The following is a 13,600-nucleotide window of genomic DNA, read 5'->3' on the forward strand; positions in this document are numbered from 1 at the left end:
CTGGCTGGAAATCGAGGGGAGGGGGTCCCTGTGGGCTTGGGAATGTCCCAGCTGGGGCTCTCACACCTGGGATGCTCCTGAACCCCACACTTGGGGTGTCCCATCGGCCACTCCCAGGATGCTCCTGTCCCCTGCATCCCGAGTGTCCCCCATACCCAGGATGTCCTGTCCCCCATACCCAGGGTGTCCTGTCCCCCATATCCGGGGGGTCCTGTCCCCCATACCCAGGGTGTCCTGTCCCCCATACCCAGGGTGTCCTGTCCCCCATATCCGGGGGGTCCTGTCCCCCATATCCAGTGTCCTATCCCCCATATCGGGGGTATCCTGTCCCCCATATCCGGGGTGTCCTGTCCCCCATACCCAGGGTGTCCTGTCCCCCATATCTGGAGTATCCTGTCCCCCATATCCGGGGTGTCCTGTCCCCCATATCTGGGGTATCCTACCCCCCATTTCCAGGGTGTCCTGTCCCCATATCCAGGGTGTCCTGCCCCCCATACCCAGGGTGCACACACACACACACACACACACACACACACACACACACGTGTCCCTGTGCCCACCCCTGCCCACCCCTGCCCATCCCTGCCCTCCCCTGCCCGCCCCTCCAGCTCCCCCCGTGACCTCACCAACATTTATTTGCTGTTTGTACAACGGGGGGGGGTCTGGGCGGGGGGTCCCCGTGGCAGTGGGTGCTGGACACACAGGCGGTGAGACCCCCCCTCCGTGCGCGGGCTACGCGGGAGCAGCGAGGGGAGGGACGGGAGGGGAGGGGAGGGGAGGGGAGAGAAGGGGAGGGGAGGGGGCGCTTCCCGTGGCTCTGCACAGGCGACGGACGGTCCCTTCCGCGTCCCCCCGGGGTTCTCCCCCAGGGCCGCTCCAGTGGGGTCGGGGGGACACCGCCGCGTGTCCCCCCCCCTCTCCGCGTCTCCTTGGCAGCGCCCGAGCGGGTGGGCACGACCCCCCCCCCAACGTGGGCATCTCCCCGCGGAGGGTCCCTGCGAGACCCCGGGAGGGGGGAGCTGGAGGTTGGGGGTCCACGTGCCCCGGGGCGGCTCGTCGTGGTCCCTCCCGGCGATGTCCCCCCCCCCCCCCCCGCCCCGGCCAAGTCCCGGGGGGCGAATCCCGGGGTTTTCCCCCATCCTGGAGCATCCCAGAGCACACGGAAGGGGGGGAGGACCACGGAGAGACCTCCCAGCTCCGCCGCCGCCGCCTCGGTCCGGGATCGCGCTCCCCAAACAGTCTCGGAGGGCTCCGGGGAAGGAGGTTGGGGATGAACCGGAGGAGGGGGGTGGTGGGGAAGGGGGTCCGTCCGGCTGAAGTCCCGCGGTGGAGCCTCCCGATCCCGGAGCCGAAACGGGAGGGGGGGCTGGATTTGGGTTGGGATTTGGCACACGACGCACTTTTACAGCCCTTCCAGGAGATCCCGGCGCTCCGGCCCTGCGGGTGCCTGCGGGACAGAGCAGAGCCTTTCTCAGCCCCCTCCCGCCAACGGGAGACCCCCCCCCGGCGCTGGCGGTGCCCGTTTTTGGGGGCGGCTGCCCCCCTTCCCCTGCCCCGCACCTGAGGGTCTATGTCACCTCCTCGGCCGTGTCCCCTGGCGCTGCCTGGCCCTGCTGCTGCTCCTCGCCGGGGGCGGCCGCCGGCGCTTTCTGCGGCGAGCTCTGCTCCTGGTTATTCTCGGGGTGACTCGGGCCCTGCGGCAGAAATTTGGGGAGGAGAGGGGGTGCTGCTGAGGGACCTGCTGGCCCCGGGAAGCCCCCGTGGGATGCTGTGCCCCTGGCGCAGAGCCCACCTTGCACCCACCTTGCCAGGACCCCGGGGTGACCCGGACACGGCTGCGCCCCCAGTGACCCCACTGGGCCCCCCCCATTGTGGCTGTGACCCCAGTTTGATGCGACACCCCCTCCCCCGGCCCCCAAGCCCCTCCGGGGGCCTCACCTGGTCATTACCTTCCGGGGGGCTCCGGCACACGATGTCGGTGTACTGGGGCTCCGAGGGGCTTTCCTCGGCGGCCACCGTGGGGGTGGCGGCTGCGGGGAGCCGGAGTGTTCCAGGGAAACAGCCCCTCCACTCTCCCCCAGCCACTCCCCGCTCCCCCAGCCACTCCCCGCTCCCCCAGCCCCTCCCCGGTCCCCCAGCCCCATCCTTCCTCCCCCAGCCCCTCCCCGCTCCCCCAATCCCTTCCCTGCTCCCCCAGCCCCTCCCTGCTTCCCCAGCCGCTTCCCTGCTCCCCCAGCCCCCTCCCCGCTCTCCCAGCCCCTCCCTGCTCCCCCAGCCCCCTCCCTTCTCCCCCAGCCCCTTCCCTTCTCCCCCATCTCCTTCCCTGCTCCCCCAATCCCTTCCCTAATCCTTCAGTCCCTTCCCTCCTCCCTCAGCCCCTCCCTACTCCTTCAGCCCTTTCCCCATTTCCCCGAGCCCCCTTCCCCGCTCCCCCAACCCCTCCCAGACCCCTCGGGAAGGGGGGTGATGGGCGGGGGGGTTGTCGGGTCTCCCCTTGCCTGGATCCGACGCCTTCTCGCTGTTCATCCTCCAGCACCAGAAGGCCCCCCCCAGGCTCACGGCCAGCAGGATGAGGGTCAGCACGATGTACCCCGAGGTCGAGAAGGACGTTTGTCCCCCTGGCAGGGCACAGAGGGGGGAGATCCTGAGCTGTGCCCACCTCCGTGGCGAGACCAGCCCCCCGCGGGTGCCCCGGGGCGAGGGTCTCACCTCCGGGGCGAGGGTCTCACCTCCGGGGAGGGGTCTCACCTCCGCCCTGGCAGATGGTTTGCAGGTCGAACAGGGCGACTTTTTGGTCGGCGGGGTTGCTGACGGTGCAGGCGTAGGTGACGTTGGCGGCCGTGGGGGGCAGGTTGACCCTCAGGGTGGTCCCGTCCGGGGACAGCTGGTGGCGGTCGGGGATCAGGTCCCCGGTGAGGCTGTCGCGCTTCCAGGTGACGTTCACGGCGCCTTTCCCGGAGCCCTGGCACTGCAGGGTCAGGTTGCACCACTCCAAGGTGCTGGCCAGGAGCTGGCTGCGGGTCCGGGGGCTCGGCACCGACTCTGTGCCCGAGGAAGGGCTGGGTCAGCACCGGACGGAGGGATTCGGCCACCCCGATGTCCCCCTTGGGTGACAGGATTTGACCTCCCTGCTGTCCCCTTTGGGTGACAGGATTTGGCCACCCTGCTGTCCCCCTTGGCCACCCTGCTGTCCTCACTGTCCCCCTTGGGTGACAGGATTTGGCCACCCTGCTGTCCTCACTGTCCCCCTTGGGGAACAGGATTTGGCCACCCTGCTGTCCCCCTTGGCTGACAGGATTTGGCCACCCTGCTGTCCCCTTTGGGTGCCAGGATTTGGCCCTTTGCAGAGTGTGAGGGGCTGCAGGGCCTGGGGTGCAAAGGTTGGTGTCCAAACCAGCCCTAAGAAAACCCCACAGTGGCTCCGTGCCTCAGTTTCCCCCACCTATAAAGGGGTCAGTGCTTGTGCTCAGGGCTTTATATCCCTCCTCAAATCCCACCCTTGTCCTGTGCCTCAGTTTTTCAACCTGTCAAGGGGTCGCTTCTCCCCCTCAGGGCTCTCTGTTCCCCCTCCAACCCCACCCTTGTTCCCTGCCTCAGTTTCCCCACCCGTAAAGGGATTTAGCGCCTGCACTTGGGGCTCCCTATTTATCCCCCAAATCCCATCAGCGCCTCAGTTTCCCCACCTGTAAAGGGATTATTTCTCACCCTCGGGGCTCTCCATTCACCCTCAAAGCCCCCCCGTGCCTCAGTTTCCCCACAAGTAAAAGGGTCGGTGCTCGCACTATTCACCCTCCGCCCCCATCGCTGCTCTGTGCTCAGCTTCCCCCACCTGTAAAGGGGTTTAGAGCTCACACTCGGGGCTTTCTTCCCGCAGCGCCTCCATCACCCACCGTAGACGGAGAGGTTGAAGGTTTGATCCTCCACCAGCGCCGGGTGCAGTTTAATCCTCGCCCCGTAGACGCCGCTGTCGCCCCTCTCCAGGGCCCGGATCCTCAGCGCCGTCTCGTTGTACCTCTCCAGCCGCTTCCCGAAGCGGTCCCTGGGATCGGGGCGCTCGAACCCGCCGCGGCTGAACTCCGCCACCTGGATCATGGCCCCGGCGCCGGCGGAGAAGCTCCACTCGATCTCCTTCACCGTCTTGTTGGGGGGCAGAGCCGGGGAGAGCAGCACCGACCCCCCCAGGACGCCGTTGACCTGCTGGGGCTGCGCCCGGGCTTGGCCGAAGAGCAGCTCTGGGACAAGGAGAAAGTCACCGAGGGGTGTTTGGGGACGGCGCGGGGACAGGGCGGGGACAAGGCAGGAACAGGAGGACATTCGGGGACGGGGCCGAGCAGCATCTCCCGCCTCGGCGCGGCCGCCCGGTCTCTCCGCCGCTCCCTATCCGAGCCGGGGACGGGCTGTGTCCCCAGAAAGAGAGGGAAAGACGCCGGGCCGGGGGGGCTGGAAGCCAAAACTACGAAAGATCTACAAGGTTCAGATGCGGGTGCCCCGTCGGGGATGCCGGTCTCGGGGACTGGAGGCCCAAAAGCGTGACGGGTCTACGAGGTTCGGACGCGGGTGCCCCGTCGGGATGCCAAGCTCGGGGGAGCGGAAGCTAAAAAATACGAAGGAATCTGCCAGGTTCGGATGCGGGGGGGCCCCATCTGAACCCCGAGGCTCTCACCAGAACAACGCTCCAAGAGAGTCTGGGAGGAATTCCCAGCCAACACCTCCAAAACCTCATTGTCCGCCTTAAACGGCGCCTCCGCCCAGAGCCCTGCGGAAGATCGACAAGGATTAAGGGGGTGGGGGGGCAGCAGGGGCGGCTCCGGGGGGTCCCTGTGGGCTGCGGGTGCCGGGCCGGCAGGGATGGAGCCCCCGGGAGCCTGTGGGATGGGTGATTCCCGCAGGGATGGAGCCTTTTCTCTCCTGCCTTATCCCAGCCCCGGGGGCACGTTCTGAGCCTCCACCACGGGGTTTGGTCGTTTTTTGCTATATTTCTGCCAAAATCCTGATGCCAGGTGCCGACTGGCATCAGCTCCCTCACTTCTGGCAGCTCCAAGGAGGGCTGGAGCCCCTGCTGACCTGTGGGATCAAGGTGATTCCCGCAGGGATGGAGCCTTTTCCCTCCTGCCTTATCCCAGCCCGAGGAGCAGGCTCTGAGCCTCCACTATGTTTTTTTTTTTGCAGCATCTCTGCAAAAATCCTGATGCCAAGAGCTGCTTGACAGTTCCAGGCAGGGATGGAGCCCCTGCCGACCTGTGGGATGAGTGATTCCCGCAGGGATGGAGCCTTTTCCCTCCTACCTTATCCCAGCCCGAGGAGCAGGCTCTGAGCCTCCACCATGGGGTTGTTGGGGGGTTTTTTTTGCAGCATCTCTGCCAAAATCCTGATGCCAGGTGCTGATTGGCATCAGCTCCCTCACTTCTGGCAGCTCCAAGGAGGAATGGAGCCCCTGCTGACCTGTGGGATGGGTGATTCCCACAGGGATGAAGCCTTTTCCCTCCTGCCTTATCCCAGCCCGAGGAGCAGGTTCTGAGCCTCCACCACGGGGGTTTGAGTATTTTTTTGCAGCATCTCTGCAAAAATCCTGATGCCAAGAGCTGCTTGACAGTTCCAGGCAGGGATGGAGTCCCTGCCGACCTGTGGGATGAGTGATTCCCACAGGGATGGAGCCTTTTCCCTCCTGCCTTATCCCAGCCCGAGGAGCAGGCTCTGAGCCTCCACCACGGGGGGTTTGGTTTTATTTGGCAGCGTCCTCAGCTCCCTGATCCAAGAATCCCGACGCCAAGAGCCGCTCAGCGTCACCTCCCTCACTCCTGGCACCTCCAGGGAGGAACGAAGTCCCTTCCAACCTGTGGGATCAGGGCAATTCCCCCGGAGATGGAGCTTCTCCCTCATCCCAGCCCGAGGGGCACGTTCTGAGGGGTGGTTTGCGGGGTTTTTTTGCAGCATCTCTGCTAAAAACTCCCGATGCCAAGAGCTGCTCAGGCAGAGATGGAGCCCCTGCCGACCCGTGGGATGGGTGATTCCCTCAGGGATGGAGCTTCTCCCTGATCCCAGCGGGCTGGGCCCGAGGGGCAGGTTCTGAGCCTCCATCACGGGTGGTTTGGGGTTTGTTCTTTTTTTTTTTTTGCAGCATCCCGAGCTCCCTGCGAAAATCCCAATGCCAGGAGCCGCTCGGCACCACCTCCCTCGCTCCTGGCAGCTCCCGCCTACTTCCAAGCTGTCTCCTGTGCTGGCCCCGGCCCCCGCATCCCCCCACGCCCCTCTGCCACGCAGAACACCTCCCTCCCTTCCCTCTCTCCCTCTCCCTCTCCCCGTCCCACGCAGCCGCCCAGGAACGGGGGAGGCGGGTTGGGATGAGCGGCAGCGGCTCCCTCCTGCCTGGGACGGGCCGTGAATTCCCGGGATCGTCTCCCTGCTCCCCTCCCCGGAGGAGGCAGAAGCATCCGAGCCCGTACATTAAAAAGCAGATTAAACACCGACAGCGCAGCGTTTACTCGATGTAAACCCCCCAGGACGAGCCGCATCTTTGCTCCGCTCTCTAAGACGCTTCCCCGCGGCGCTGGAGCTTTTTCGTCGCTCCGAACCCGCTTATCCCAGGCTCGATTCCTGCTCTTCCAGCCCCATCTTAAACCCCGAATGAATTCCCAAACGCTTTTAAGCGGGAGAACGCAAAGTTTTTTGGGGGGCCCCCCGTGAAGCCGCAGGAGCCCGGGGGGAGGGCTGAGCCCGAGCAGCAAAACAGAACTGGGAGGGGGGAGAAGCCTCCAAAATCCCGTCGGTCTCCTCACGGAGGAGCTCAGAGAGATTCTCTCTCCCCAATTTCCTCGCTGCCAAGGATGGAGCCGCTCCTGTGTCCGTCCATCCGCCGGCCGGACTCACCCGGGGCACCCTCTTCATCCTCCTCCTCCTCCTCCTCCCGGGAGGTTTCCCACCCTCCCGTGCAGCATCTACGCCCCGGGAGGGGGGTCCCCGCCGGCCGCCCCCGCGCTGTCGGAGGGGCGGCCGGAGGAAATGACGGCCGGGAAAAGCCTGGTTGGTGCCAGGCCTCCGCCAAGCGCCTCCCCGGCATCCTCCCGGCTCATCCTGTTTACCCCAGATTTTTTGGAACACGAGGCTCCGCAGCCCCGGCTCCGCTGCAGGATCCGGAGGGGGGGGTGGAGAGGAGGGAGGAGGATAAATGTGTTGATGCTCGATGCATTCGGCATCTGGATTAGCCCGACTCGAGCTTTCCTCAGACCCCCAAAAAAACCAGATCTCCCGGGGCCGATTTTAACCTCGGGTTTCTTCACCCCGAGCCCGGATTTGGGCTTTTCCTCGCCCTCCCCGCTCCCCGCGTTCTGCCATAAAATAATTCCCATCCCAGAAAGCAGCTGGAGAACTCCAGAGCGCGGAAAACGGGCTTTTCCCACCGAGCCGGGGCAGATATTTGGCATCACCTTCTGCCACTTGCCCGGCGCTGGCGCCAGCCCCATCCCGCTCGTGAGGCCAATTAACCGTCGGGAAAATCCCCCCCTCCCCCCCCCCAATTAATCTGCCTGTACTATCAGATGCTTTCCGCAGGAATTGGGAGGTTTTACGGGAATTATTAAACGCGGGGGATTAGCACGCCGGGAATTAAGAGGGGATTCCTCGCTCCCGCTTTACGTAAGGAGCCGCTTCGCGGGCGGATCCGGAGCGGCCCCGGGGGGGTTCGAGGGGCTCCGGGAGGGGGGGGGGGGGGAGCGACAAAAATAGGGACGGCCCCGGGGGTCGTCCCCGAACCTCTCTCCTTAAGGCTGGATCCGGCGTTCCAGAGCCCACCTCGGGTGGGAAGAGGCGGGATGGGGGGTCCCGCAGCCCCGCGCCCACCCCCCCTTTTTTAACCACGAGCCTTCCCCGCGGGTCGGGTCGGGGGGTCCGCGCACTCACCTGGGCCGAGCCCCAGCAGCGCCAGGAGCAGCGAGGGCAGCCGGGCTTTGCTCCGGGGCAATTCCCGCTCCATTCCTGCTCCTCGGAGCGGCTCCGCGAGCGCGGAGAGGAGAGGAGAGGATGGGGGGGGGAAAGAAAAAAAAGGCTCAGCGGAGGGAGAGACGGGGAGGAGCGGAGCCGCCTCCCGCCGCAGCCCGTGGGACGCGGAGCATCGCGGGGCACCCGCCGGCGTGTTAATTAGCTCTCTCTCCGGGGTGTAATAATTAGGGGAGGGGGGATTGGGGGGGAGCGGGCAGGAGAAGCGGCGGCAGGAGGATGCTGAGCAGTTATGGCGGGGGCTGCCGGTGACCCCCGACCCTGCGGCATCAGGCGGGATCAGTGCCCGGATTAACGGGAGCGACGCCGGGCGCAGCCCTGCCAAGGCTCCCGCCCGCCGGGCCCCTGGGGACGGGGGAAAGGCGCCCGGGAACGGGGCTTTCCCGGGATGCAGAGCGATTCCCACCCGCCGCCCCCCTTCCCTGGGCTGGGAAACGGCGCCCGGAGGGGATCGCCCCTGAGATCCCGCAGGGAAAACACCTCGGGAACAGGTGCCCCGGGAGGGTCTGGGGGCGATTCCAGGGTTGTGGAGCTGCCAGAACACCTCCATCGGCTCCCTCTGATCCTTCACGCCCCTCTCCCCTTCCCCCCCCCGAGGGGGGGCTGCAGGAAAAACCTCTCAGCCCTCCCGGCTGCGATTTTAGGAGCCCCCTGAGCCGCTGCGGGGGCTGCGCTGGGGTGGGAGGGGAGGAACCGCTTTCCACGAGCTGCACAAACAGCTGATTTTTTATTTAATTTTTTATTTAATTTTTTATTTAATTTTTTTTTTATTTTTTTTTATTTATTTTTTATTTAATTTTTTATTTAATTTTTCATTTAATTTTTTATCTAATTTTTCATTTAATTTTTTATTTAATTTTTCATTTAATTTTTTATTTAATTTTTCATTTAATTTTTTATTTAATACCCCCAGCGATTCCAAGTGGAGAACAGGGACGGGGGGGGGGGGGGAAAGCAGGGAAGGGGGGGAAACAAGCTCTGCAGCAGGGCTGGTCCCTCTGCAGCGAGAAGGAGCTGTGGGGACGGTGGGAACCTGCGCCCAAGGGAGCGTTAAACCCATCGTTTCTCCCACGGGATCCCCAAAAACGCTGGAGAAGGGCAGGAGGAGCTGGACGAGGTTTTTGGAACGGGGTGTGGCTCCTGGCACGGGATGGTGAGGGATGCCAGAGGGGCAGCCAGGGAAAAGCACCCGACAAGGGGAGGGGGTGGAGGTGGACGCAGACGTCTGAGCTGGATTTTGGGAGAGTCCAGAGCATCCCTGCGGCCTCCCTGGCCTGATATTCCCTGAAGGAGCACACTGAGGGACCACCCAGAGACACCAGGAGCCCCCTCAGCACCCCTCTGATCCCTCCCAGCCTCGGCAATTCCTTGGGAATAAGGATGTCCCTGGAATGGATGTCCCTCATCCTTCCGACAGATGAGGATTAATTAACACAAGAAAAGCTCCAGAGGTGGAAATTCCAGCTGACTGGGAGAAAAGGGAAGAGTTTTAAGGAAGTGGAGCATTTCCCCAGCGCTCCCAGAGAGGAAAAGCCACGGGGGAAACTCCAGGGAAAACACACAGACACCCCCCAAGACCATGTGGGAAACTTCTGGATGCCACGTCCTCCCTCACCCGAGGGATTTACTGTTCCCTTCTCCATCACCATCGAAATTCAGCCTGAAAAACAGAAGGGGAAAATATAATTATTAAGCCAGTGGTTTCTCCTTTGCTGCTTTTCTGGATGTAGATGATTCCTGGCAGGGAGGATGAGGTAATTAAGTGATCCTGATGTGGAACGACCCACGGAGTTCGGAAAGGGGCTTCTTTCAGGTGTCTGTCAGAAAACAGGGCCGAGGAAAACGGTTCCAAAGGAATTAAAAACACACTTGGAGCATCTGCCGGGGCTGATCAGCTCAAAAATGAGCTCCAGAGTGAGGGGGTCAGGGAACAGCACAGGGAGCTCGGAGCTGAGGGAGAGGATGGGGAGGAGAATGGGTTCCTGGCATCAGGGATTGCGCTGGATCACAGCCAGGAAAACCAGGAATTGGCCAATGGATCAAAAAATCATCCTTTTGCAGGTGCAGAGGGAGGGGGGAGCAGGGATGAGTTTGTTCCCAGGGCCAGGAATATCCTGGCTGCGCTGGAGAGGGGCTTTGTGCCGACGTTTCAGGGAATCTTGGAATGGTTTGGGTTGGAAGGGCCATTAAAGATCACCCAGTTCCATGGGCAGGGACACCTTCCCCTATCCCAGGTTGCTCTTTTCCAGGCCGAACAATCCCAGCATTCCAGCCTTTCCTCCCGGCAGAGCTGCTCCATCCCTCCGATCAACCCAGTGATCCTTTCAGTGCCGGAATCAAAGAATTCCTGCCATTTCCAACCCCCCCCAGGAGACGGGGAAAGGGCTGATCCTCCACCGGCTCCGGGAGCAGCAGCATCGTCTCCCATGGGACAGATCCAGCCCTGCCATCCCTGCCAGCCCACACACGCTCCAGGCTCCCAGCCAGCCACATTCCAGCCGCCTGGAATCACCTCAGCCAGCCTGGAATCATTTCCAGACGCCTGGAATCACCTCCACCCGCTCCCAGGCTCAGCTGGCAGGGAAGGAGCTCCAAAAACAGGGGTGAAAGGACCCAAAGCCACGCGGTTTTCCGCGAGGGGATTCAGGGGGTTGTTTTTCCCCGCTGCTCCGTTATTATCCGAGCTCTCCTGGACGGAGCGGGATGTGCCCGTGGGGCCTTTCCAGCAGAGGGAAGGACCAGGAGACATCCAAGAGCTTCTCCATCACCGGCGGAGAGAGAAAACGGGTCATTCCAGAGGGAGGGATCCGGCAGCTCCCAAGGCACCAGGGCTCTGATTCCAGCCCCCATTCCATGGGATACCCTCCCAACCCACCCAGGGCTCCTGTTTCTGGCAGCTCCTTCAGGTAACTGGAAGGCCGCAACGAGGTCACCCCCAAGAACATTCCCAACTCCCTCAGCCTTCCATCCCTTTAAATCGCCTCCCCCCCGAAACGGCAGCGGGGAGGAGCAAAACGGCGTTTTATTATTTATAACCCCCCCCCCCAATTCCTTCTCTCTTCCGGAGCTCGCTGGCTGGCGGCCGTGGCGCTGTTTCGTCCTTCGGAAGCGCCGCTTTTTCTCAGCACAGGCCACGAAACGACTCCCGAGATTCCCGGGCGCGCCTGAGGGCTGGGAACGCGCGGCGGGGCTATTTATAACCTCGGGAATCGCGCGGAATGTCGCGAGATTTGGGGGCGGCCCCGCGAGAAGGGGCGGAGCCTCTCCCTATGACGTCACGGTCCTGTCGGGTGGGGGGGCAATGGCGGCGCGTGGGGGAGTCCGGGGGGTCCCCAGAGGGGTTTTTGGGTGACAAACAGCCCCCCCAAAAAGCCCCTCATTTCCCTCCCCGGTCCCTCTACACGTGGCCCAACGAGTGGCCAAGAGGAGCAGCCCTGGGAACACGTGGGGGGCACTGGGGTAGTCTTAGGAGGTGTCCAGGGGGTCCCCAGAGGGGTTTTTGGGTGACAAACAGCCCCCCCAAAAGCCCCTCATTTCCTTCTCTGGTCCTTCTACACGTGGCCCAACGAGTGGCCAAGAGGAGCAGCCCTGGGAGCACGTGGGGGTTCAGAACTGCTTTCCCTGCTCTTGTGGCTCCAAAACGCAGCTTTTTGGTTAAACTGGAGAAATGGTGTTTATTTGTTCAGCTCTCACCTCCCCCACCCCGAGGGGAGAGAGCTCTGGGGGGGGGGGGGGCGGCCCCCCAGATTTGCAGGGTTGCAATTTGGGGCCAAATCTGCCATTTCCAGGGGGGAAAAGTGCCAGTTTTCCGTTGCAGTCGAGGGGAGGGGGGGTCCTGAGGGGGTCCCGGGTGTTGGGGACAGAGGGACAGGTGGGGGAGGGAGGGGGAGGGAGCTGAAGGGGGGTCACAAGCGTTTCATCTGGAGGGTCTCGTAGGTCTCCTGGTTCCCAGAGCTGAGACCCTGCGGGGTTTTTTTGGGGGGGGGAAGGTGGGTATGGAGGTGTTTAGGGGGGTGTTGGGGGGGTTTTGTGCCCCCTCTGACTGACACCCACCCTCTGTCACCCCCCCACGCGGGGGTTTCCCACCCAGGGAAGGGGTTTGGGGGTTTTGGGGGGTGGTGAGTAGAGGGGACCCAGAGGGGACACAGAGGGGACCCAGAGGGGACACAGTGCCCCACCAGGGACAGCAGGGGTGGGCAGGGTCCCCTCCCCCGGGACAGGGGGGGTCCCCAGGATGTGCCACCTCTGCAACAGGGACCCCCCTCCAGAGAGCCACCATCCAACCCCCGGCTGGGATGTGTCACCCTATGGACAGGGACTCCCAGGACAGACAGACAGACACCCCCCTGAGCCATCATCCACCCCCCCACCAGGATGTGTCACCCTATGGACAGGGACCCCCTGGATGTGCCCCCCCACCAGGATGTGTCACCCTATGGACAGGGACCCCCTGGATGTGCCCCCCTGGCCGGGATGTGTCACCCTACAGACAAGACCCCCCAGGACAGACAGACAGACACCCCCCCCAGTCTGACTCACAGCATAAACGGCCTCTTCCTTTTTCTGGAAAGAGAAAGTGAAAGTGTTGGGAAGGGGGGGCAGGGGGGACCCAGCCGGACACCCACAGACCCCCCAGCCCCCTGCACCCCCCCTTGCATCCCCCTTTCCCCTCCCTTCCCCCAAACTGGGGAGAGACCCCCCCCAACCCCGTTACCTGCTCCGGTGCTCGCCGCGCTCGCTGAGCCTGGAACTGGGGGAGCAAAAGTGAGGAAAATGAGGAAGAAAAAGATAGGGAAAAGCCCCCCAGCTGTGGGGGGGGACCCCGGAAAAAGGGGGGGTGTCCCCCCAACCTCACCCTGAGGCGGCAGTAGAGGCCGGTGAGGACGAGGCTGTAGAGGAAGAGGACGGCGTCCAACACGTAGCAGATTTCGGGCTCCACCAGAACCCCTGGGGGGGGATTTTGGGGGGGGAGAGGGTAGGCAGGGGGGTCCCCGGGTCAGCAGGGAGGTGACATCCCCCCTCCTGCACCCATAACCCTCGTGTGGCCCCAGATGGTGACAGCAGAGGGGCCGGGGGGGGTCGCAGGTGGCACCGACGTCCCCTGGGGTGGCACCAGAGCCCTCCTGTGCCACAAGACCCTTGAGCCCCCCGGGACCCCCTTGGGGGTCACCCCAAAAATCTGAGGCCAGCAGCAAGGGGGCCACGTGCCCAACCAGCTGCTCCCCATCCCGGGGACCCCCATCCCTGCCCCCCCCCCCCCCAGGACCCCCGTTCCTCAGCCCCCCCATCTCCCTGGGCCCCCTCCATCCATGAGACTCCCTGGAACCCCCATCCCCAATTCCCATGGGACCCCCAGCCCCTGAATTCCATCCCTTGAGCCCCCCATTCCCTGCAACCCCCCCTCCCCAGGCCCCTTGTTCTCTGGACACCCCATTCCCGTGGAACCCACCCTTTGAGCCCCCCCATCCTTTGGGCCCCCCCATTCCATCCCTAGGACCCCCCCATTCCCCCGTGCCCCCAGTTCCCCAGGCCCTCTCCCATCCCCTGGAACCCCAAATCTCAAAGTACCCCCCCCCCACCCCAGCACCCCCCTCCCTGGGGCTCCCAC

General features: G+C 63.6%; 2 protein-coding genes across 5 annotated transcripts; both read right to left on the minus strand.

The window, feature by feature from the left end:
• Positions 1-639: 639 nt before the first annotated feature.
• Positions 640-8,300, minus strand: LOC127465029 (SLAM family member 9-like). Of its 4 annotated transcripts, none has more exons than XM_051775516.1 (7): positions 7,897-8,300; positions 3,891-4,594; positions 2,749-3,042; positions 2,499-2,618; positions 1,939-2,030; positions 1,561-1,694; positions 640-1,447 (listed from the first exon to the last, which is right to left on the minus strand). In XM_051775516.1, exons 2-6 carry the CDS (start codon positions 4,312-4,314, stop codon positions 1,569-1,571), a joined length of 1,056 nt encoding a protein of 351 aa, XP_051631476.1. In that variant the 5' UTR covers positions 4,315-4,594; positions 7,897-8,300; the 3' UTR covers positions 640-1,447; positions 1,561-1,568. The 4 variants fall into 4 exon arrangements, 3 of the variants coding, with proteins under 3 accessions (XP_051631476.1, XP_051631475.1, XP_051631477.1); XM_051775515.1 differs by having other exon boundaries at positions 3,891-4,756; XM_051775517.1 differs by having other exon boundaries at positions 641-1,447; positions 3,891-4,232; positions 7,897-8,299.
• A 3,271-nt stretch (positions 8,301-11,571) lies between these two features.
• On the minus strand, positions 11,572-13,280 carry LOC127465033 (uncharacterized). Its single transcript, XM_051775521.1, has 4 exons — positions 12,848-13,280; positions 12,707-12,742; positions 12,532-12,555; positions 11,572-11,954 (listed from the first exon to the last, which is right to left on the minus strand). Exons 1-4 carry the CDS (start codon positions 13,278-13,280, stop codon positions 11,647-11,649), a joined length of 801 nt encoding a protein of 266 aa, XP_051631481.1. The 3' UTR covers positions 11,572-11,646.
• Between the last annotated feature and the right edge of the window lie 320 nt (positions 13,281-13,600).

Source organism: Manacus candei, unplaced genomic scaffold (genome assembly GCF_025592945.1).
Source record: "Manacus candei isolate 608988 ecotype Guabito, Panama unplaced genomic scaffold, ASM2559294v1 h1tg000308l, whole genome shotgun sequence".
NCBI classification, from domain to species: Eukaryota; Metazoa; Chordata; class Aves; order Passeriformes; family Pipridae; genus Manacus; species Manacus candei.

Coding starts and splice junctions, on each gene's coding strand:
- LOC127465033 (XM_051775521.1), bottom strand. CDS start 13,280: ATGGGGGGGCTGAGGAACGGGGGTCCTGGGGGGGGGGGGGGCAGGGAT. Junction 12,556..12,706: donor CGCGGCGAGCACCGGAGCAG/GTAACGGGGTTG, acceptor TTCTCTTTCCAG/AAAAAGGAAGAGGCCGTTTA. Junction 11,955..12,531: donor AGGAAGAGGCCGTTTATGCT/GTGAGTCAGACT, acceptor AAAACCCCGCAG/GGTCTCAGCTCTGGGAACCA.
- LOC127465029 (XM_051775516.1), bottom strand. CDS start 4,314: ATGTCCTCCTGTTCCTGCCTTGTCCCCGCCCTGTCCCCGCGCCGTCCC. Junction 3,043..3,890: donor CTTCAACCTCTCCGTCTACG/GTGGGTGATGGA, acceptor CCTCGGGCACAG/AGTCGGTGCCGAGCCCCCGG. Junction 2,031..2,498: donor CGAGAAGGCGTCGGATCCAG/GCAAGGGGAGAC, acceptor GGCTCCCCGCAG/CCGCCACCCCCACGGTGGCC.